Source organism: Theropithecus gelada, chromosome 7b (assembly GCF_003255815.1).
Source record: "Theropithecus gelada isolate Dixy chromosome 7b, Tgel_1.0, whole genome shotgun sequence".
Lineage (NCBI taxonomy): Eukaryota > Metazoa > Chordata > Mammalia > Primates > Cercopithecidae > Theropithecus > Theropithecus gelada.
This window is the reverse complement of record NC_037675.1, coordinates 1,633,048-1,656,785: the sequence shown is the minus strand read 5'-3', so window position 1 is coordinate 1,656,785 and position 23,738 is coordinate 1,633,048. Positions and strand designations below refer to the sequence as shown.

General features: G+C 40.3%; 1 protein-coding gene across 6 annotated transcripts in view; it reads left to right on the top strand.

Annotated features, from left to right (window-relative positions):
- The window catches only part of SH3GL3 (SH3 domain containing GRB2 like 3, endophilin A3), a 167,789-nt gene that overhangs the window by 130,351 nt on the left and 13,700 nt on the right, over positions 1–23,738 (top strand). For all 6 annotated transcript variants that reach the window (XR_003120464.1, XM_025391823.1, XM_025391819.1 and 3 more), the window contains 2 exons: positions 5,755–5,858; positions 7,432–7,541. Coding sequence is in view for 5 of the 6 variants with exons in the window: in XM_025391823.1 (XP_025247608.1) it covers positions 5,755–5,858; positions 7,432–7,541 (214 nt within the window). In the remaining variant the exon portion in view is untranslated. The remainder of the gene's footprint in view (positions 1–5,754; positions 5,859–7,431; positions 7,542–23,738) is intronic.

Here is a 23,738-nt window from a genome sequence, read left to right as displayed (position 1 = left end):
TCCTGGGTCTCCAGATGTAATACTTCCTAGGGTTTTCTGGCCAACAGGCCATTTGCAGGGATTTCCAGGGTGTGGTCTTTCATCTGTCCTCACCTCTGCATTCTCCCAACTGAGAAACAAACCGGGGGAGCCACATAGGATCACATGCCAGCCCCTTGCTCAGAGAGCAGGGCTCTCTAGAAAGCCATGTTGGAAGGGGCAGCTTGGGCCTGGGCCCACAGTAGAAGTCCAGTGAGCTATTCCTGGCCTGAAGTCTAGACCTTGGAGCCCCTGCAGGGAGAGCGGGTGCAGAGACCACAAAGCCAAATGACACACGATCTTGTGGCCACTTCACAAACCCACTTTCTTGAGAAATCCGGAGCCCACAGCCAGGCCCCTACTGCCTTTCCTTGTAGTGTCCAGATACCCTGGTTATTAGGGCCAAGTGGGTGCCACTCCTGCAATCTCACCAGTTAGATGAATCACCAAAGGAAGGGGAGGTGGAGAGAGATGATGTGCTCACTCTAACATTCCTAAGCAGAAGTTGTATCTATTTTCTTATCTATTTTTGGCAAAACTGGGAATGGGAGAATGAAGAAGAGTCTCCTTTGGCCCCACACTGTAGCCTTTGGTTGTGTTGTGAGTGGCAGCTGGATTGGAGACATTGAGCATTTCTTCACATTTTGCCTGAGGCTGAACAGCATCATTATTCTATAGGCAATGATGCAAGCCAGGAGGTGTTTTGGTTCTCCAACTTTCCAGGGATCCAGGAGGGGCAGTCCCATGACTAATTTCTCACCAGGCCAAGTTGGGCCTGGCAGGGTCCTGAGAGGTACCCAGGGCAGCCCTCCTCTTGGAGAAAAGTGTGGGAAAGTCAGCAGACTGGTTACTAGCCTTCATTGCCATTTCTTGGGAACAGTATATCACCCATAGGTTTGTTAACACACTATCACCTCTTCTGTCTTTGCAGAGAAGTTTATTCCTCACAACTGACCATTAGCAAATGTAGGTCTTTGACATTAGCAGAAATCAGAGATTATTCCATAGAAGATGCTTATTTCAGTCCAGTGAGTAAAGGCATCTGCAGTCCTGGCTCTCTTGGTATACATCCCCCAGCTACAGGACCCTCCCTCCATCCATGGGTTTAGACCCATGGAATTACTAGATTCCAGATTCCTGGGGTCTTTCCATTGGTCTAGGGTAGCATTTTCCAAAATCCATCCCATGGGATGTTAGTGTGTTTTGCATTAATAATGTCTCTGTGGTCAAACACGTTTGGGAAACCCTGGGTTAAATAAAACTAAACAGAGTTTCTTTATCACAAGACTTTTCGGAGTCTTTATTTGATGGTAAGAAAGATTAATTCCTAAGAGAAAATACAGTTGGCAGTTTACCAAACTTATTTGACCACAGAATTCTGTCACATTATTATATTATTACTAATGTTTCAGAGACTGTAATGTGTGGAATAAGATACATTAGGAGGTACTGAACTCATAGAAAGCATATCCAGCAAGGAGTGAGATACCTGAATTCTGTTTCCAGTTTTGCTTCTGCTAAGCCTCTGGGAAAATCATTTCACCTGACTGGTATCAGGCAAATTAACAACTGCATTTGAGAAATTCTTTAAAAGGATAAAGTGGAGAATAAAAGTGTAAGGGATTATTATCCATGTTATTAATTTAATTGCCTTACTCAAACTTTCTCAGAAACTCTGAATAAAGGCTTTTGCCCCATTGGAAAATGCATCTGTTTATAACCAGACTGCAAAATTCATGAGAAATTTTCCATAGCTTCTCTGAGGAATCCACAGAGAGTGGAGGTCTTTGATACGATAGAGCAAGAAATTACTGGTATTATTACACTGTAAATTGAAGATGACCTGTATGGGAAATGTGCCTTTTCAGTTGTTAAAGAGAATCACTTGTTGTCTTTTGAAGATGTATACTTCTTTATTCATGCTTGCCAAGCACACTTGCAGACCCCAGGTGTCTGGACAGGCATCAGCTGCTCACATCACAGTTCTCTCTCTGTCCTCGCCATGGGCTTCAGGGTGTGCTACTCTCTGCTTACTCACCCGGCTGCTCACCAAGTCCCCTGGTAAGTGATTGCTAAAGGGTCAGAGGAGGAGAGTTCCCAGCCCTGCTCCTTCTGGCCACCCCAGTTTCCATAGTCCTCTTGCAGAGTTGACCTAAGACAGTCTTTGTTACAGTATGCAGTCCTTTGAGCCATTCTTCCTTTGGGTACAGCCTAAGCCCTTTGCAGTTGGCCCTCAAGGCCAGGCTAATGGCTCAGATCTTATGCAAGTGTCCCTGAGGTTTCCACAACTCCTAGAAACCTCTAGTATCCTTAGTCCACTGTAGTTGGGGACATCTATTCTCTGTTTCCATCCTCAGGACTAAAGTACTCCCAACGGCCATATATGCTGCTAATTATCCATTAGTTTCCAGCTAAAGAGAGGTTTGGAATGAAATGTATCCACAGGGGACACATGTGTGTCACTTGTGGATTGTACATTGTGTGTAGTCTGCCATGGGAGATAAATTGAGTTAATTCCTGTTTTGGGGTTATCCCTCAGAAGAGAGTGAGAAGCCCTGGGATACAGCCAAGCCAACAGTGAAGTCCCCAGGCCCAGTCACGATAGGTCCATTACCCCCTGAGTTTGGTTCCTATGTGTCTCCAGGCAACAACTCCCATCACCATGAATGGGGGACCCTGGGCAGCACTAATCTCATTGTTAGGTTTTTGCGTAGTTTGAGGATGGGCTAAAATAGCTCTGTATCAGTTTCCTGTTGGGGCCATAACAAATGACCACAAACTGTAGCTTAAAGCAGCACACATTTATTGTCTTCCAGCCTAGAGTCCTAAAATAAAGGTGTGGGTAGGGCCACGTTTGTTCTGGAGGCTCTGGAGGAAGAAGCTGCTTCTTTGCCTTTTCCAGCTTCTACAGGCCACTTGCATTTCTTGGCTCATTCTTCGCTTCCTCCCTCTTCACAGCCAGTGGCACAGCATCTTCACATACCTCATTCTGACCTCTGCTTCCATTGGCACATCTTCTCTGACCTTGGCACTCCTGTCTCCCTCTGAAAGGACCTCATGATTACGTTGAGCCATTCAGACATTCCAAAATAATCTCCTCATGTTAAGATCCTTAACTCAATCATAACTGCAAAGTCCCTTTTGCTCTGTGAAGTAACATATTTGCAGGTTTGGGGAATTAAGATTTGGACATCTTTTCAGGGTCCGTGATTCTGTCTACCTCAGGCCCCCTCTGGTTTTATGGTTCTGTGCATCTCCCAGGTAGCTTCACAGCCCTCACTTCACACATTTGTCAGCCACCAAGGCCTGTGCCTCCTTGACCTTTAACCTACGTGGAAGTCTGCTTGCATTATGAGTTTCTCACCTCAAACATCAGCTGAGTGTGAGCCCATCTGTAGGAGCTAGAGTGCTTCATTTTCAGAAAAGGGAGTGGATTATCTGGAAATCCAGTTCCTCGGCATATATTATGTGAACATTTTTATGGGTGAGGTCACACTTTGCTCTGAATAGATGGCACCAGCAAAGTGTCAGCCCAGGTCTCAACCTAGAAGTGGAATTAAGCCTTTCTTCCCATCCCAGGTGACTTTCTCTGATTCAACAGATGGACTGCTAAAATTCCAACAATGGAAGAGAAATGTTTTACCTTTTGGTCAGGTTTTGGCTCTTGCTAGGCCTGAGTTTATTGCTTTATCTTGGTTGGTTCTGCCTGTCTAGGTATTTATTTCTAATTGTTGTTTGGGAAGCTCAATCCACCTGTGTTGGTCCCCGTGGTCCCCAGCACACATCTCAATGCTCATGATCTGGGGGACAGCTGGAAGCTTCCATTTTTTTCAAGGAGGAAAATAATCTACTCGTAGCACACCTGGTCTTCACAGTCAACAAGAGACTTACAGCCTAGTAGCCACCCCTTCAGGACTTGTACTGAGCACCTACTAGGTGCAGGCATTGGGCAGTGCTGCCATTATTTCCCAAGGTTTAAGGGCTTTCAGGATTCATTTCCTTCCCAGAGTCAGCCACCCAATGAGCAGTTACAAATGCATCTCTAGATTACATCGCCTTGTGTTTTAGCCACGACAGAGAGGATAGCTTGTAATCCCTTTGCCCCCTTCCCGTTCCCCAACCCCAAATATGTTTCAAGAAATACTCATTTAGTTATCTTTCACAATTTCTTTAAAAATTATAAAATACAAGCATTTTATAAAGTGGGTAATAAGACAGGACAAATAAATTTTACTAAAGGCAGAGAGGCATGGCATCGTTTTCACCAAGCACACCACTCTAGCACTGTAAGGAAGAAAAATTGTTTCTATAATAAATTCTACTCTGATTGTGCTAGGCCATGGCCCTGGACTTATTTAAAAGTATGTGTAAAAGCCAAAGACGTGAAATTTAAGAAATCCTTAGGATTTGGTAGGGGCCAGGCTGTCTTTGTTTTGTTTATTGGGTTTTTGGAAATTTAAGGCTAGGCTTGTTGCTTTTCCAGCCACAGAGCATGGTACAGTAAATGAAACTCGACAGGATTTCATTGTTCGGATGCTGATCGCAGCTTGGCACACATGGAGTTCCATGTATACCTTACATGCATATTGAGCCCGTGTTTAAAATAGTATAAGTGGGTAAGAAAAATTTAAGTACAGGCAACTAAAGAATGATTTGCAACTACAAATGAAAGTAGCGTGGATCTTTGAAGGCTGACAAGTCCATGATTGGTTAGGCAGGGTGAGATTGTGTGAATGAATCAGCAGGCAGACTTTGCCCTAAAGCTGAGTAGAAAATGAAGTATGGAAATGATGCATAGGCTTTGGGGAAACCTGCGAAGTGTAGGATTGATTTTGATTTGTGTCTTTGTCCAGCTCTATAGTTGATTGGATTCTTGCTGGGGGAGGCCCATCACCTCAACCCTCTGGGGCTTGCCTCTGGGGCTTCCAGAAATAAGCTTAATCTCTTTCCTATAGCAGCCCCTCAGACACGTGGGGGAGCAGGAAAGCTCTCAGGCCTTCCTCAGATTGCTCTTCCTCAAGTTATACAGCCCCATATCATCCAGGTTTTTATTATAAGACACAGCTTTTAAAAATTCATTGTAAGTTAGTCATTAATTTCATGAATGTCTTGATTTGTGGGAAACAGAGATGCCAGTGTCTTTATAGTTCATTCCCTTTAGCTCTATGTTTCAGGGAAAATATGTTGAGTGGATAGCAACAAAAAGCGTACAGGGGACAGGGAAATCGCCCTCATTCACATATTGCTCCCAGCCCCCTTTCTTATCTGTTTCATTTACAGTTCTTAACTGTTTAATTTACTTAATGTCTTGATTTGGCTTAGCTAGAAAGTACGTGTAGAGACACTTGACTAAGTAGGCAGTTCCTTTGCTAAATGTTGGCTTCATTTATAACTGGAAGAGCTTTATCTCTCTGTTTTCAGATCCATGAGCTTTATAGCATAGAAAATCTCCTGAGAAAAATCATCATCTAATTGGAAAAACAGGCATTTTATTGAGTTAAATCAAATTCATGATCACAAATAATTTTGAACATGTTTTTCCAGCATTTATAGCTCCATACCATGACCTATATGATTATTATACAGAGCTCCTAGATGAAATTAAATGAAATGGACCAGAGCCGAGGCAGACGCTGGCCTTCCCTGCAAAGCTGGGTCTTTGTTGCTGGTCTCCTCTCTTTCTGGACATTACATAGGTTCTGGCCTCCATGGAGTAATTTTCCACTTCTGCTGCAGGTAGAACAAGTCAGCCAGTTGGCCGTGTTCATAGAGGCAGCATTAGACTATCACAAACAGTCCACAGAGATTCTGCAGGAGCTGCAGAGCAAGCTACAGATGCGGTAAGCGCCTCCACGTTTCTTACAAGCCAAGGGCTGCGGAGGTAACATCTATTGAAATCTATGTGTCTGTCTCTCCATCTCTCCATCTCCCCTTTCCCCCACCTCATTCTGTTCTGAATTTTCTTTCACCGGCTTTCGTGGTTGGATGTGGGATGGGACTGAGATAATAAGTACTGGCTTTGGCCAATAGGGTAGAACTGGGAAAAGGGACCTGGCAGCTTTTCTCCTTTTTCTTTTCATTAAATCCCTTTTTTGGTGACCTGTGTTTAGGGCAACTAACCAAAGTTGCTCTCCCACCTGGGACATCAACTCCTACAGAACTACCCTGGCTTCACTGCTGATTTGATGAGAGTTTAGCTCTCCATTCACAAAGAGTTGGAAAACATCCAGAGCTATGGAAAAAAGTGAGATGCTCTATGGAAAATATGTAAATATCTGTTTTTTAAAAAAAGATAATGTTTTCACTTCACCAATACGAATTTCAGGCTATGTTCATATTATTGACTGGTATTGAAAGAGTCAAAATATTGACAAATTTGAGGCTGTGTTCATAATATTGACAGGTATTGAAAGAGTCAAAAATATTTTCTGAACAATCAAAGAAAGGTTTCTGTGTTCCTTGTGACTTTAATAATAGATGTAGGCTATACTTTTCTGAAAATTAGTAATATCATATCCTGTTTGCATGGCAACCCTACTTATTAGAATATTGGGTTAAAAATACCCTGTTTTTAAACTAGAGTTGATAACAGAAAATTGTTTTACACAGGATTATGGTAATGCATAAATTTCGAGGGATTTTTACTTAAATCAGTGACTTAGTTACACAGGGAAGACAAAGATGTGTTAAGTCCCTGAAACATCCACTTCTGCAGGCAGATAGTTTACCTATTACTCACAGGAGTGTATTTTCATAATTCTATTGTAATCTATATGAGTAGAGTGAGGGAGAAGGCAGCTCCCATCACTGGATGCTGGCCGCGTCCCACGCACTTGCTGGATGCCTCAGAGACTTGATGAAGAAAATTAGTCTTTTTTTTTGAGATGAAGTCGTGCTCTGTTGCTCAGGCTGGAGTTCTGTGGTGCGATCTCAACTCACTGCAACCTCCGCTCACTGCAACCTCTGCCTTCCGGGTTCAAGAGATTCTCCTGCCTAAGCCTCCCGAGTAGCTGGGATTACAGGCGCCCACCACCATGCCTGGCTAATTTTTGTATTTTTAGTAGAGATGGGGTTTCGCCATGTTGGCCAGACTGGTCTTGAACTCCTGACCTCAGGTGATCTGCCTGCCTTGGCCTCCCAAAGTGCTGGGATTACAGGCATGAGCCACCATGCCTGGCCCAATTAGTCTTCTTCAAGATGAATTTCACTCACAAGCTCAAATAGAGTTGAAAAGCTACATTTGTGATATCACCTCCATCACTTTTGGCTACTCAAGAGTCAGTGTGTAAAAATCATCCCTTTCATGACCACTGGCTGTAACCTAAGTTCCTGTACTCAACAAGGCAGAGAGAATGTGTGTTTGGAAAGCTTTCAACATCAGATGTCTGGCTCATCTTATGATGTGTGTTACAGAATATCAGCTGCATCCAGTGTCCCCAGACGAGAATACAAGCCAAGGCCTGTGAAAAGGAGTGCTAGTGAGCTCAATGGGGTTTCCACCACCTCTGTAGTGAAGACGACAGGTAAGTTTACCATTCTAATATGCTAAGTGTGCGTTTAGTAAAGCACTTCTAGAAACACACACTTACGCTTGTTTCTGGGTCAGTGAATACATACAGACCCTGGATATCTTTCTTTGGTTGTTTGGTAAGTTCCCCTTTCCCCTAAAAGTGCCCCTTTTTTTCTGTTCCCTGGGGAAGAATTCTATCACTTATATAATGTGGCATTTAGAACCTTGGCCATAGAACCATTATTGCTACATCATCCTTTATTTTTTTAACTCTTTGAAAATATTTTCTTAATTTATTTTTAAGTTGAAATTAGCATTTCTGAGCAACTGTTATATGCTAGATACTATCTTAAGTGCTGCATCATTATTTTTTATTAAACAAGTGACGCAAATGTGTCTTTTAGTAAAATAATCAAACAAAAAAATTGGTAAAATAGTCACACAGAAAAAAGATTTAATGGTGTAAGTCATTCTATAGTCTCTTGTGATTACCCACACCATCCCAGTTCACTTCCTAGATGTAGCCGCTGTTAAAAATTTGGTATAACTATTGTCATATCTATTGATGTACATAGATATACACATAAATACAGCGTTTTGGATTTTTTTCTGTTTTTTTTTTTTTTTCTTTTTTGAGACAAAGTCACCAGGCTGTAGTGCAATGGCATGAACATGGCTCAGTGCAGCCTTGACCTCCTGGGCTCAGGTAATCCTCCTGCCTCAGCCTCCCATGTAGCTGGAACTACAGGCATATGTGACCCTGCCAGGCTAATTTTTTTCTTTTTTGTAGAGACAAGGTCTCACTTTGTTGCCCAGGCTGGTCTGCAACTCCTGGGCTCAAGCAATCCTTCCGCCTCAGCCTTCTGAAGTGCTGGGATTACAGGCATGAGCCACTGTACCCAGCCTTGTTGCTGTTTTTTAAATGCGAGATTATACTAGGCATATTGTTCGGCAGTTTTCTTTTTAAAATGTATCACTGTTTCTTGGAGTTATTTCCATATCATGCATATAGATCTATCCCACTGTTTTAACAGCTTCATAGTTTTCTATTATACCATTTCCCTATTAGTGGACATTAAGGTTTTTTCCAGTTATCCACTGTGCTGGCTACACTACTATTAAAGCATGAACACCTGCTTCTCCACACCCATGCCAGTTGACTTCCATTTCTGCCAAGCACTCATGAGAAAAAAATGGTATCCCGTCTTAATTTGCATTGCCATGATTATTAGTGAGGGTGAACTTTCTTTTCTGTATTTTAATTTGTATTTCCTTGTGTCTGAATTCAGTCTGTTTATGTCATTTATTTGTGTTTTTTGGGGGTAGTTTGCTTTATCTTGTTGTTTTATAGGAGTTCTTTCCATATGGGGATATTAATAATTTTTTTCCCAGTTTGTCATTTATCTTTAAACTTTGCTTATGGAGTGCCTTGTCTCTTTGTTGCTTTTGCTGTTGTTTGCTTTGTTTAGTTTTTCTTCCAGTATACAGAAGCTTTTATTTTGATGTAGTCAAATGTATCTGTCTTTTGCTTATGACTTTTACATTTTGTGCCCTGTCATGATTACATTTTGTGCCCTGTTGTGAAAAGTCTTCCTATCCCTGGAGTTACTCTTCTATGGTTTTCTACTACTTTGAATAATCTTTTCTTAATATTTAGATCTTTATCATGAGGATTTATTTTTGTAAATGAAAAGAAGTTCCCAAACTATCTTTCAGAGTTGTGCTACTGTTTCACATCCCCACCAGCAATGCATTAGTGATCCAGTTTCTCCACATCTCTGCCAGCATTTGGTGTTGTCACTATTTTTTATTTTAGCCACTTTGATATGTGTGTAGTGAATCTTACTGTGGGTTTAATTTGCATTTCCTTAGTGATTAATGATGTTGAATAGCTTTTCATGTGTTTATTTGCCATCTGTGTATCCTCTTTGGTGAACTGTTTCTTCATGTCTTTTGTCCATTTTCTAATTGGATTGTTTACATTTTTACTGTTGAGTCTTGAGAATGCTTGATTTATTCTAAATACAAGTTCTTTCTATATATGTGATTTGCAAATATATTCTCTCTGTAGCTTATCTTTTTATCCTTTTAACAGGGTCTTTCACAGATCAAAATTTTTAATTCTTATGAAGTCCAGTGTATTCATTTTTACTTTTATAGATTGTGTGAAGTCTAGGAATTCTTTGCCTAACCCTAAATACTAAAGATTTTCTTCTATTTTCTTTCCTTTTTTTTTTGAGACGGTGTCTCACTCTGTAGCCCAGGCTGGAGTAGAGTGGTGCAATCTCAGCTCACTGCAACCTCTGCCTCCCAGGTTCAAGCGATTCTTCTGCCTCAGCCTCGCGAGTAGCTGGGACTACAGGCGCACACCACAATGCCCAGCTAATTTTTGTATTTTTAGTAGAGATGGGGTTTTGCTATGTTGGCTGGGCTGGTCTCGAACTCCTGACCTCAAATGATCTGGATGCCTCAGCCTCCCAAAGTGCTGGGATTACAGTTGTTGAGCTACCATGCCCGGCCTCTCCTATGTTTTTTCTTAAGTCTGTGATCCAGTTTGTGTTAATTTTTGTATAAATGTGAGACTTAAGTTGAGATTCATTTATTTTGCCTAGGGGTGTCCAATTGCCCTTTCAAACACACATTGCTCATATAAGCTGCACAGTGTGAATTTTCTTCCATCCCTATTGCTATCCTTAAAGGTTTTTGTTTTTTTTTTCCCATTTAAAAACAAAAATTATCAGAGTAATATGTATATGTAGTTTAAAAAGAAAATGGTAATATGCGTATGTGGTTTTAAAAATGCAAATGTAGTTACCTCTACCTCTGTGTGAAAACATGGGCAGGCCCCATGAATTTTCTCATTAGTAAAACTATAAATTATCAGAATATATGTGTATACATTTTTTTAAAAAACATGGTGCAAGCTTTTTCGTGAGAAATGGTAGTTTCCCCTTCAACTCCTTTCCCAGTGCTTATTTTCTGCTCTCAGAGGAAACACTTTCAACTTTTTTGCATATTTATTTGGTACTTAACTTCATGATGCTTGTTTTTTACAATTTCTTGATTTTTCAGTTTTGGATAAATGTATTGATTTCCTGACATGGAAGATAAAGGCTTAGCTTTGTAACCCTTGGTCTTCCATAGACTTCTCCCTCCTTTCACCCTTCCAATTTACTTATAATCACTGTTATTGTTAAATAAATATTCATTGTATAACCATCACTTCCATCATGTGGGACTCTTAAAATGCCCTCCTCCCCTTTTTCCCTGCTCTTATTTTGAATTGCCTGCTTCTGGATGAAAATGTGAGCAGTCTCCATGGCTTCTCTGACCACTCTTGGGTCACATAAGTTCTCCAGTCACTTGAGTGTGTACGTGCAGGCTCGTGCAGTAGTCAAAATGCTAAGACCCATGTCACAGTCAAAGCTTTCATCTTGATTTAAAGTTCGGCTTTCACTCCTCCCCAAGCTCTGGCCTGTTGCAGTGGGAACACTGGTGTCAGGGAAGAGGTTGTCTTTGGCTTTTTCTCTTTCCCCATCTACCCCTTCTGTTCTTAAGTCCCCAGAGAATGTATTTTAAGCTCCCTGAAGAATCTTTTAAAAGTCCTTCTCTCTTGATTTGGTGTGAAATGAAAAGGTCACAACACATCCTGCCTCCTCCACACTCTCTCCAAACATTTTTCTAAAAATCCTTTTTAATGTCCATCTTCTGACCTGTTAATGCCATAGATGTAGGCTGGGATTGAAAGTTACAAAATTGGCTTCCCTCATCTCTTCTCTTTTCGTTTGTTTCCAAATCCTGCATAAGCTGTCTTCTGCACATCAGTTAAAACAAAGAAACAAACAAACAAAAACAGTTCTGGGGCCTCATCCAAAACTTCCATTTTTCCATCCTCTAACACTTGTTTACAATGTCGTGAGCACAGAAATAATATTCACAGCAGTATCACATAGTATACTATCATTGCATTTCTATTCTTATACAATTGTTGTTGTCTTGATGACTGTAGCTTTGTAAGTTTCGAGGTCAGGTTCTGTTAGTCCTCTAACTTTGGTCTTCATTTTAAAAATCGTTTGACTATTCCAGTTACTTTGCATTTTCATGTGAGTTTTAGAGATCAAATTTTCAATGTTTCAAAAAAATTCCTGCTCAGATTTTTATTTGGATTGGGTGAATCTGTAAATCAATTTAAGAGGTATTGATAGCTTAACAATATTGAGTGTTCCAGGCTGGGCACGGTGGCTCACGCCTGTAATCCCAGCACTTTGGGAGGCTGAGGCGGGCGGATCACAAAATCAGGAGATCGAGACCATCCTGGCTAACATGGTGAAACCCCGTCTCTACTAAAAATACAAAAAATTAGCCAGACATGGTGGCAGGCGCCTGTAGTCCCAGCTACTCTGGAGGCTGAGGCAGGAAAATGGGGTGAACCTGGGAGGCGGAGCTTGCGGTGAGCCAAGATTGCACCACCACACTCTAGCCTGGATGACAGAGCGAGACTCTTGTCTCAAAAAAACAAAAACAAAAACAAAAACAAAAAAACAATATTGAGTGTTCCAGTCTTGAACACAATCTATTTTATTTCCCATTTATTTAGGTCTTCTTGAATTTCTCTCAGCAATGTTTCGCTATTTTTAGAATATATACAGGTCTTTTAAATTTTTGCATCAATCTCTGAGTATTTTATATCTTTATGCAATTGTAAACAGCATTTTAATAAAATTTCCATTTCTGAATTTTTGTTTCTAGCATTCATAATATTCCATTGATTTTTGTATATTGATCTTGTATCCTGCCATGGTGCTAAATTTACATCTTAGGTCTAGTAGTTTTTTAATAGATTCCATAGTTTTTCTACATAGATGTTCATGTCCTCTGTAAATGAAGACAGTTTTACTTGATATCTGCATACCTTTGTTTATCTTGCCTTTTTTCACTTGCTAGAACACGCTGAGTACAAAGGGTTAGAGTGGACATCCTCGCTTTGTCTCTGATTTTAAGGGAGAAGCATTCAGTACTTCATAATTAAGGATGATTTTAGCTGTAGAGTTTTCATATAATTTTTTTTTTTTTTTTTTTTTTTTTTTTTTTTTTTGAGACGGCGTCTTGCCCCGTTGCCCAGGCTGGAGTGCAGTGGCACAGTCGTGGCTTGTTGCAACCTCAACCTGCCGGGCTCAAAAGATCCTCCCACATTAGCCTCCTGCGTAGCTGGAACTACAGGCACACACCACCAAGCCTGGCTAATTTTTGTATCTTTCGTAAAGATGAGGATTCTCCCTGTTGCCTAAGCTGCTCATGAACTTCTGGGTTCCGACTATCCGCCTGCCTTAGCCTTCCAAAGTGTTGGGATTACAGGCGTGAGCCACTAGGCCTGGCCTTCATAGATTTTAAAAATCAGATTGAGGGAATTCCCTTCTAGTCATAAATAGTTTGAAGAGAGTTTTAATGAGAAACAGTCTTTGAATTTTGTCAGATGCCTTTTTTTGGTATCTGTTGAGATGATCATTTGTTTTTTTTTTTTAGTTTGTTAATATGGTGAATTACATTATTAGTTAAATCAACCTTTCTTCCCTAGGATAAACTCTTTGTGGGAAAGTTTTTTAAAATTAATTTTAAATTTTAGAATAGTTTTAGACTTACAGAAAAGTTGTGACGATAGCACAGGGCATTCCCATATACTCCTCCATTCTTCTATATTAACATTTTATTAGTATGGTACATTTACTCTAAATAATGAACATATATTTATATTAACTAAAGTCCATACTTCATTTATGTTTCCTTAATTTTTACCTACTGTGCTTTTTCTGTTCTAGGATCCTATCCAGAATAGCACATTGCATTTGGTCATCACATCTCCTTTGGCCCCTCTTGCTGTGGCAGCTTCTAAGACTCTCTTTGTCTTTAATGAACTTGACAGTTTTGGGGAGTACTGTTTACATATTTTGTAGAATGTCCCCCCAATTGAGATTTGTCTGATGTCTTTACATGGTTAGACTGGAGTTGTGGGTTTCTGGAAAGAAGATCACAGAGGTAAAGTGCCATTCTCTTCCCATCACCTACCATCTCACACTAGTCAGAATGGCTGGTATTAAAAAGTCAAAAAATGATAGATGCTGGCAAGGCTGCAGAGAAACGAGACAGCTTATACACTGCTGGTGGGAATGTAGATTACTTTAGCCACTGTGGAAAGAAGTTTGGCAATTTCTCGCACAACTTAAAGCAGAACTATCATTTGACCCCGGCGTTCCCCTTACTGCATATATACCCAAAGGAATATAAATCATTCTACCATAAAGACAGATACACGTGTATGTTCATCACAGCACACAGCACTATTCACAATAGCAAAGGCGTGGAATCAAACTAAATGCCCATCAGTGGTAGACTGGATAAAGAAGACGTACATATACACCATGGGACACTACACAGCCGTAAAAAAGAATGAGATCATGTCCTTTGCAGCAACATGGATGGAACTGGAGACCGTGATCCTAAGTGAACTAACTCAGGAACAGAAAACCAAATACTGCATGTTCTCACTTGTAAGTGGGAGCTAAACATTGAGTACACATGGACACAAAGAACGGAATAATAGCCAGTGGGGACTGCTTGAGGGTGGAGGGTGGGAAGAGGGTGAGAATTGAAAAATATGCTGATCACCTGAGTGTCGAAATAATCTGTACACCAAATCCCCATGACACACAGTTTACTCATGTAAAAAACCTGTGCATGTACACCTGAACCTAAACGTTAAACAAAAAAATATGTCCTATCAACAAGATTAATCACTGCTGATACTGATCTGGGTCAGCTGGCTGAGGCAATATTTGTCAGCTTTCCTCTGTAAAGTTACTCCTTTTTTTTGTTTATTTGTTTTTTTCTGCATGAAGGCTTTAAACTATAAATTCAACATCTTTATAGATAGAAGGCAATTGAGGTTATCTGTTTCTTCCTGAGTGAACTTTAGAAGTTTGTGTGTTTCAAGGAATTTATCCCTTTCATCTAAGTTGTCAAATTTATTGCATAAAGTTGTTCATAATATTCCGTTATTATCCTTTTAAGATATATAGAATTTGTAGTGATTTACTTCTCTCAATCATTTTTGAAATTGGTAATTTTTGTCTTTTTCTTTTCTTAATCATTTTAGCTACAGATTTATCAGTTTTATTAATCTTCTTAAAGAGCCAGCTCTCTGTCTTATTGATTTTTCTCTGGTTGTCATTGAGTCCTTTTGCCTTTTCCGATGTGTTAAGTGCTCTCAATTTCCCCTTAAGTACCACTTGAGCAGTATCTCATGCACTCTGATATGCTGAGTTTTCCCTTTCATCATTTTTACAATTGTTTCTAATTTTACTTTTGATAACCTCTTTAACTCTTGGTTTCTTTTGAAATGTGTTATATACCATTTCCACATATGTGGATATTTTTCAGATCTCTTTCGGTTTTAGATTTCTATTTGATTCCATTTTTAAATTTTATTTATTTATTTATTTATTTTTTTGAGACAGAGTCTCGCTTTGTCGCCCAGGCTGGAGTGCAGTGGCCGGATCTCAGCTCACTGCAAGCTCTGCCTCCTGGGTTTACGCCATTCTCCTGCCTCAGCCTCCTGAGTAGCTGGGACTACAGGTGCCCGCCACCTCGCCCGGCTAGTGTTTTGTATTTTTTAGTAGAGACGGGGTTTCACCGTGTTAGCCAGGATGGTCTCGATCTCCTGACCTCGTGATCCACCCGTCTCGGCCTCCCAAAGTGCTGGGATTACAGGCTTGAGCCACCGCGCCCGGCCTGATTCCATTTTTTTTAAATCAAATAACATACTTTGTATGAATCATACCCTTTAAAATTTTTTGAGACTTGCTTGATGGGCCAGAATATGATCCATCTTGGTAAATAATCTGTGTACACTTGAGAAGAATGTGTGTTCTATTCTTGCTGGGTAGGGTGTTTTATAAATGTCAATTAGGTGAAATTATTTAATAGCGTTCTTCAAGTCTTCCATATTCTTACTGATTTTTTAGTTTATGTTTTCCTATTAATTTTGTGGCAGAAGGTATTAAAATCTCTGATTATAGTTATGGATTTGTCTATTTCTCCTGGCAATTGTATCCAGAAGTATGGGAAGTGGACTACATTCCCTTCCCTATTCCTCATTTGCATTGACCCTTTTAGTCTGATTACTTGCATTTTTTAAAACATGGAAAGTGTGTGTGGGTTTTTTTGTTTGTTTGCTTGTTTTTTTAAGATACGGGGTTTTGTCGTGTTGCTCAGGCTGGTCTCCAACTCCTGGGCTCAACATTCCTTCCACCTCGACCTCTAAAGTGCTAGGATTATAGGCAGGTTTTTTTGTTGTTGTTTTCTTTCTTTCTTTCTTTCTTTCTTTTTAATGCCTTAAATATCCTTCTCTATTCCCTTTCTTTTTGCCCTTGTAAGCAACTACTAGAGGTTGAAACTTTTGGTCCTTCCTTTGCCTCGTCTTTTCCTCCTTGCTCTCTGTACTTCTGTCTTTCTATTCTGCCCTCTGAGGACATTTCTTCTTACTTTATTCCTTGATCCATTTATTTATTTAGCATATCTATTGAATTTCTTACTCCAATTGTATTGCTCTCTATTGATGCTGCCATGAAATACCACAAACTGTGTGGTCTAAAATAACACAATGTATGATCTATTTTACAGTTCTGGAGGTCAGAAATCCTAAAATCAAGGTGTTCGCATTCCAGACAGGGTGAAATCCATTTTCTTGCCTCTCCTGACTTCTAGAGGCTGCCTGCATTCCTTGCCTCATTGCCCCTTGATCCAGCTTCCCAGCTGGTGCCATGACATCTTCAGATCTCCCTGCCTCCATTGTCAGATCTCCTTCTCTAACTCGGATTCTCCTGCTTCCCCCTTATAAGGACTGTTGTGATTATACTGAACCTACCCACATAAACCCAGGTAACCTCCCCATCTCAAAATCTGTAACTTAATCACATCTTCATATTCCCTTTCGCTGTGTAAGGTAACATATCCACAGGTTCTGAGGATTAGGAAGCAGACATCTCTGGGGGAGGCTATTGCTCTGCCTACCATGATAAGTGTTCAAATTTACATTTTTAAAAAATTTTACAAGTAGCTAGACCCTTCATATTCTTATGAGAATATTAATTATACTTCTTCTTCTTATTATTATTATTTGAAATGGAGTTTCGCTCTTGTCACCCAGGCTGGAGTGCAATGGTGCGATCTTGGCTCACTGCAACCTCCACCTCCCAGGTTCAAGTGATTCTCCTGCCTCAGCCTCCTGAGTAACTGGGATTACAGGTGCCCATCACCACACCTGGCTAATTTTTGTATTTTTAGTAGAGACGGGGTTTCACCATGTTGACCAGGCTGGTCGGGAACTCGTGACGTCGTGATCCACCCACCTCAGCCTCCCAAAGTGCTGGGATTATAGGCGTGAGCCACCACACCTGGCCCTTAATTATACTTTTTAAAAAATCTCCTCTTAATTCTTATCTCCTTGAGTATTTGCTGGGATCTAGGGTCTACTTTATGAAGTTGTTTCTCATACGTTGATGATTCTTGGCTCTGCACAATTTTTTATTTGAGAGTGCTTATGAGGTTGCCTCCTGTGGTTAAGGGGGAATAAGGGATGTTCTGTTGAGTGCAGTGGACTGGTTTCTGGTTTTCAGCGCTGCCCTGACTTTCTGTTTCAGGTGCCCACACTCAGTCAGTACCCCTTCCTGAAGGCAGTTGCCAGGGCTCCCGGCACTGGTACAAACCCAGGATGAATGGACTCACCTGGCTGCTCTTTTCTCAGAAAGCCAGCCAGCTTTTAGGATCCACTAACACTGAGCTTTGGGCGCCCTTAGACTTCACTGTCATGGCATTCCGCTTTGGGAGCCATGTTGAGCCTCATTTCCTCCATCTGCTGCTTTCCGTCTTCCAGACATTCTTGTGTTCCTCATAATTTCTGGTCTACCAGCAGTATTTAGTCTCATTTTCCAACATTATTTGCAACCTTAAAAAGTCCTATTTTATAAGTGATAGGGATTTGATACATGAAAGGAAGGCTGCAGTCTTGTACTTCATCGTGCCATATTAATGGAAATTTCCCTTAAGACATTCAATGCCACTTATCTCACTGGTTACATCTTTGCTCTTCCCCAAGATGGCTTTAGGTGCTGAATGGATACAGGCAAACAATCTTAAATCACATGATGAGAAAATATTCTTGTTTTCAATTCTCTTTTATTCATTCCAATTTCAAGAAGATAAGCTACAGTTTTGTGCTGGAGTATTTTTAATGCTCAATTTTAACAGAGAGGAGAGGCCTCCAGTTAAAAGTCATTTACAGACTAGAGAATGTACCTTTTGGATGTAATAAAATTGTCTATTTTCCATTATATTATTCCATAGTTATTTTCATGGTTACAGTCTCTTTATAGCATGTGGTACTAGTTTTCAGTTTACATTTTTTGATGTAATGTTTCAGTGAAGGTTAATAAAATTGATTTTATAAAAAACGTATCAAGAGGATACTCAGCTACAATTCTCTGAAGACTATTTTTTGTTGTTTGTTTAAGATTTTAATGAAGCAGATATATTTTCAAGGTAGAATTCATTGGTGCCATAACAATTTTCTATCTCTTCTTATTTACTTATTTTTTCACCCTGTATATTTCTGTAGTTGGGGGAGAGATTCAACTTTCCATGTGAAGCACTCCCCCTTTCCTTTCTTTATTTTTTTGATATTTTAATTTTTTTTCCATAGGTTTTTGAGGAACAGGTGGTATTTGGTTACATGAGTAAGCTCTTTAGTGGTGATTTGTGAGATTTCAGTGCACCCATCAGCCGAGCAGTATACACTGAACCCAATTTGTAGTCTTTTATCCCTTACCCCCTCCCACCCTTTCTCTCAAGTCCCCAAAGTCCATTGTATCACTCGTATGCCTTTGCATCCTCATAGCTTAGCTCCCCCTTATGGGTGAGAACACATGATGTTTGTTTTTCCATTCCTGAGTTTCTTCACTTAGAATAATAGTCTCCAATTCCACCCAGGTTGCTGCAAATATATGTGTGTGTGTATCTCACACACACACACACACACACCCCACAGTTTTTTTATCCACTCATTGATGGGCATTTGGGCTGGTTCCATATTTTTGCAATTGCGAATTTCGCTGCTGTAAACACACGTGTGCAACTATCTTTTTTGTATAATGACTTCTTTTTCTCTGGGTAGATACCCAGTAGTGGGATTGCTGGATCAAATGGTAGTTCTACCTTTGGTTCTTTAAGGAATCTCCACACAGTTTTCCATAGTGGTTGTACTAGTTTACATTCTCACCAGCAGTGGAGAAATGTTCCCTTTTCACCCATCCACGCCAACATCTATTATTTTTTGATTTTTTAATTATTGCCATTCTTGCAGGAGTAAGTTGGTATCGCATTGCGGTTTTGATTTGCATTTCCCTGATCATTAGTGATGTTGAGCATTTTTTTCATGTTTGTTGGCCATTTGTATATCTTCTTTTGAGAATTGTCTATTCATGTCTTGTAGATTCTGGATATTAGTCCTTTGTCAGATGTATAGCTCGTGAAGATTTTCTCCCACTCCGTGGGTTGTCTGTACACTCTTACTGTTCCTTTTGCTCTGCAGAAGCTCTTTAGTTTAATTAAGTCCCGGCTATTTATCTTTGTTTTTGTTGCATTTGCTTTTGGGTTCTTGGTCATGAAGCCTTTGCCTAAGTCAATGTCTAGAAGGATTTTTCTGATGTTATCTTCTAGAATTTTTATAGTTTCAGGTCTTAGATTTAAGTCTTTGATCCATGTTGAGTTGATTTTTGTATAAGGTGAGAGATGAGAATCCAGTTTCATTCTCCTACACATAGCTTGCCAATTGTTCCAGCACCATTTGTTGAATAGGGTGTCCTTTCCCCACTTTACGCATTTGTTTGCTTTGTCGAAGATCAGTTGGCTGTAAGTATTTGGGTTTATTTCTGGGTACTCTATTCTGTTCCATTGATCTATGTGCCTATTTTTATAACAGTACCATGTTGTTTTGGTGACTGTGGTCTTACAGGGTAGTTTGAAATCAGGTAATGTGATGCCTCCAGATTTATTCTTTTTGGTTAGTCTTGCTTTGGCCATGCGGGCTCTTTTTTGATTTCATATGAATTTTAGGATTGTTTTTTCTAGTTCTGTGAAGAATGATGACAGTATTTTGATGATGGGAATTGCAGTGAATTTGTAGACTGCTTTTGGCAGTAAGGTTATCTTCACAATATTGATTCTGCCCATCCATGAGCATGGGATGTGTTTCCGTTTGTTTGTGACATCTATGATTTCTTTCAGCAGTGTTTTGTAGTTTTCCTTGTAGAGGTCTTTTACCTTTTTGGTTAGGTATATTCCTAAGTTTTTGTTTTTGTTTTACAGTTATTATAAAAGGGGTTGAGTTCTTGATTTGATTCTCAGCTTGGTCTCTGTTGTTATATAGCAGAGCTACTGATTTATATACATTAATTTTGTATCCTGAAACTTTGCTGGATTCATTTATCAGTTCTAGGAGCTTTTTGGAGGAGTCTTTTGGGTTCTAGGGTTTTCTAGGTATACAGTTATATCATCAGCAAACAGTGACAGTTTGACTTCCTCTATACTGATTTGGATGCCCTTTATTTCTTTCTCTTGTCTGATTGCTCTGGCTAGGACTTCCAGTACTATGTCGAACAGAAGTGGTGAGAGTGGGCATCCTTGTCTTGTTCCAGTTCTCGGAGGAAATGCTTTCAACTTCTCTCCATTCAGTATTATGTTGACTGTGGGTTTGTCATAGATGGTTTTTATTACATTAAGGATGTCCCTTCTATGCCTATTTTGCTGAGGGTTTTTAATCATGAAGGGATGCTGGATTTTGCGAATGCTTTTTCAGTGTCATTGAGATGATCATGTACTTTTTGTTTTTAATTCTGTTTATATGGTGTATCACATTTATTGACTTGCGTATGTTAAACCATCCCTGCATCACTAGTATAAAACCCGCTTGATTGTGGTGGATTATCTTTTGGATATGCTGTTGGATTCATTTAGCTAGTATTTTGTTAAGGATTTTTGCTTCTGTGTTCATCAGGGATATTGGTCTGTAGTTTTCTTTTTTTTTTCCTATGTCCTTTCCTGGTTTTGGTATTAGGGTGATACTGGCTTCCTAGAATGATTTAGAGAGGATTCCTTCTTTCTGTGTCTTGTGGAATAGTGTCAATAGGATTGGTACTAACTCTTCTTTGAATGTCTGATAGAATTCAACTGTGAATCCTTCTGGGCCTGGACATTTTTTTTTTTTTTTTGGTAATTTTTAAATTACCATTTCAGTCTTGCTGCTTGTTATTGGTCCATTCAGGTTTCTCTTGCTGCTTGTTATTGGTCCAAAAGACTTTTTGTATTGTATTATGCTAACACTAGTTTCTGTTTCAAAAACAAAAACAAAAAACAAAAAAAACCCCACAAAACCGAAATGCAGTAAAATAGAATTTCCTCACTCCTGCCACAGTCCAGGGAGAATATTCCAAGAAGATAGGTGGTTCTAATGCATAAAGTCTCTCAGGGGTCTAGGCTGATGGCAGCTCTGCCATCTTCATCATATGGCTTCCTAGTTATTGCCACTCAAGCCAGCAGGAAGGGGAGAAGGAACAAACATTTAGGCTAGATATTTCCTCTTATACTCACAGGTGGAAATGACACAGACATTCCAGGGATGAGCGCTCAAACAGCCACACCTAGTAGCAAAGCAACTTGGGAAGTACAACCTCTAGCTAGGCAGCTGCTATCCAGTTGTAATGGCATCTTTGTTTGGGCTGCTGTAACAAAATACCTTAGACTGGGTAGCTTTTACTTACAGTCTGGAGGCTGAGATGTCTAAAATCAAGGTGCCAGCAGAACTGGTGCCTGGTGGAGGCCCATTCCTCATAGATGATATCTTCTAGCTATGTCCTCACATGGCAGAAGGAGCAAATGAGCTCCCTCAGGTCCCTTTTATAAGGGCACTAATCCTACTCATGACCTAATCACCCCCAAGTCACTAATTCTCATTACCTAATCAATTCCTAAAGGTCCCAGCTCTTAATACTATTGCATTGGAGATTACATTTCAACAGATGAATTTTGGGGGAACACACACATTCAGGCCATAGCAAATAGAAATACACTGCATACACCAGTCCATAACAATGATGGACTCCTGCTGGACAGAAATTTCAAGGACCCCCTACCCTGGCAGTAAAGAAAGTGTCTTGATTAGACCCTGGTTCTGCTCTCTGGATTTTGGATCAGGGAGATGCTTTTGTCTTTTATTCTGTGAGCTCCTAGATTTGCTTTCTGAGAAATGTGTCTTCCAAGACCACATTGTAAGTGGGCTTTGGAGGGCTGCCTTCTTTGACATCTGTGCTTATTGCTGCTCAGGGACCTTGTGGGTTCCTTACAGTTTAGTAGATACAGATGTCTTCAGGTTAGGTTTACACCTCTTATCACAACTTGATTTCTTTTTTTTCTTTTTTTTTTTTTGAGATAGTCTTGCTCTGTCACCCAGGCTGGAGTGCAGTGGTGGGATCTTGGCTCACTACAACCTCTGCTTCCCAGGTTCAAGCAATTCTTGTGCCTCAGCCTCCCAAGTAGCTGGTATTATAGGCATGCACCACCACACCTGGCCAATTTTTGTATGTTTAGTAGAGATGGGGCTTCACCATGTTGGCCAGGCTGGTCTTGAACTCCTGACCTTGAGTGATCCACCTGCCTCAGCCTCCCAAACTGCTGGAATTACAGGTGAGTCACCACACTGTCCACAACTTGATTTCTTAAAAAACATAGTGATCTTCTGATCTATATACTTCCAGGCAGTTCCATGTGCCTGTAAATACATTCAAGGTTCTTTCTTAGATATAGCTCTTAAAACGTTTCTTTCTTTCCTTCCTTGTCTGACCCATGCTTCACTTTCTTAATTTACAGAGGCTACCTTGAGACCACCTGAAACAGCAGATTTGAGTAGGAAGGTGACACCTTTCATTGCATCTTTGCCACACAACTGAGTTCCTTTGGTTTAGGGAGGTCTCTGAGAATGATTCGGAAGAGCAATCTGCTTATCTTGTTTTCTTTGGGGTACAGAAGCAATGATTCAGAAGAGCAATCTGCTTATCTTGTTTTCTTTGGGGTACAGAAGTTTGCTTTTCTAATGCATTAGGAACCAACCTCTGCTCTTTCTTTTATCTTTGCTTGCAGACTGGGCAACTTTTGTCTTTCTTATAATAACTTGCTACACATACCAAGGTTTAGCTAACATCCAGCCTTCTGATTTTATTCACCTTCTTTCTTTAGCGCTGCTGGTATGTGGTCTGCTTCCAGAGTTATTATAGGCAAAAAGTTTTTCAAATGTTTTGCCATAATCTAACGGTCACTGGGTTTCAGCCTGTTGTGGTGGCTGATGCCTGTAATCCCAGCACTTTGGGAAGCCAAGGCGGGTGGACCACCTGAGTTTGGGAGTTTGAGACCAGCTTGACCAACATGGAGAAACCCCATCTCTACTAAAAATACAAAATTAGTCAGGCACGGTGGTGCACGCCTGTAATCCCAGCTATTTGGGAGGCTGAGGCAGGAGAATTCCTTGAAACCCGGGAGGCAGAGGTTGCGGTGAGCCGAGATCGCACCCTTGCACTCCAGCCTGGGCAACAAGAGTGAAACTCTGTCTAAAAAAAAAAAAGGAAGCAGCAGCAGCTAGGTATAAGCAAATTAACTAAAACTTTTCACAGTGAGTTCAACCTCAGCTTCCCTCCTTCAATGCCGGTAGGAAAGGAGAACCCAGAACCCCAGGGCTCAGTCCTTGCCCCATTGTCTCTACCTTTCCAGCTTGCAACCGAGTAGTTCTTAGAGATAGGACCTCAGGTCAAGCTCCCAAGACACCATTCTCTCATTTGCCACCAAAGAGAGAGCTCAACTTTCCTTTGATTGAGCTCACAGACTGGCAGTGTAGAGTGTGTTAAGCCTTATAAAAATGAAAAGGTATTTGAATTAAAGTATCCCTTAAGGTCATAGGGACCTAGCATTTGAGTGCCAACAGTATGCCAGGAGTTAGTATTTGGTGCTGTGTAGACATAGACATAACTCATTTCATCCTCATAACAGTACTCCAAGGAAGTGAAAATTTAAAAAAGTAATAAATAATAAGATAGTGATAATAGCAACTACACTT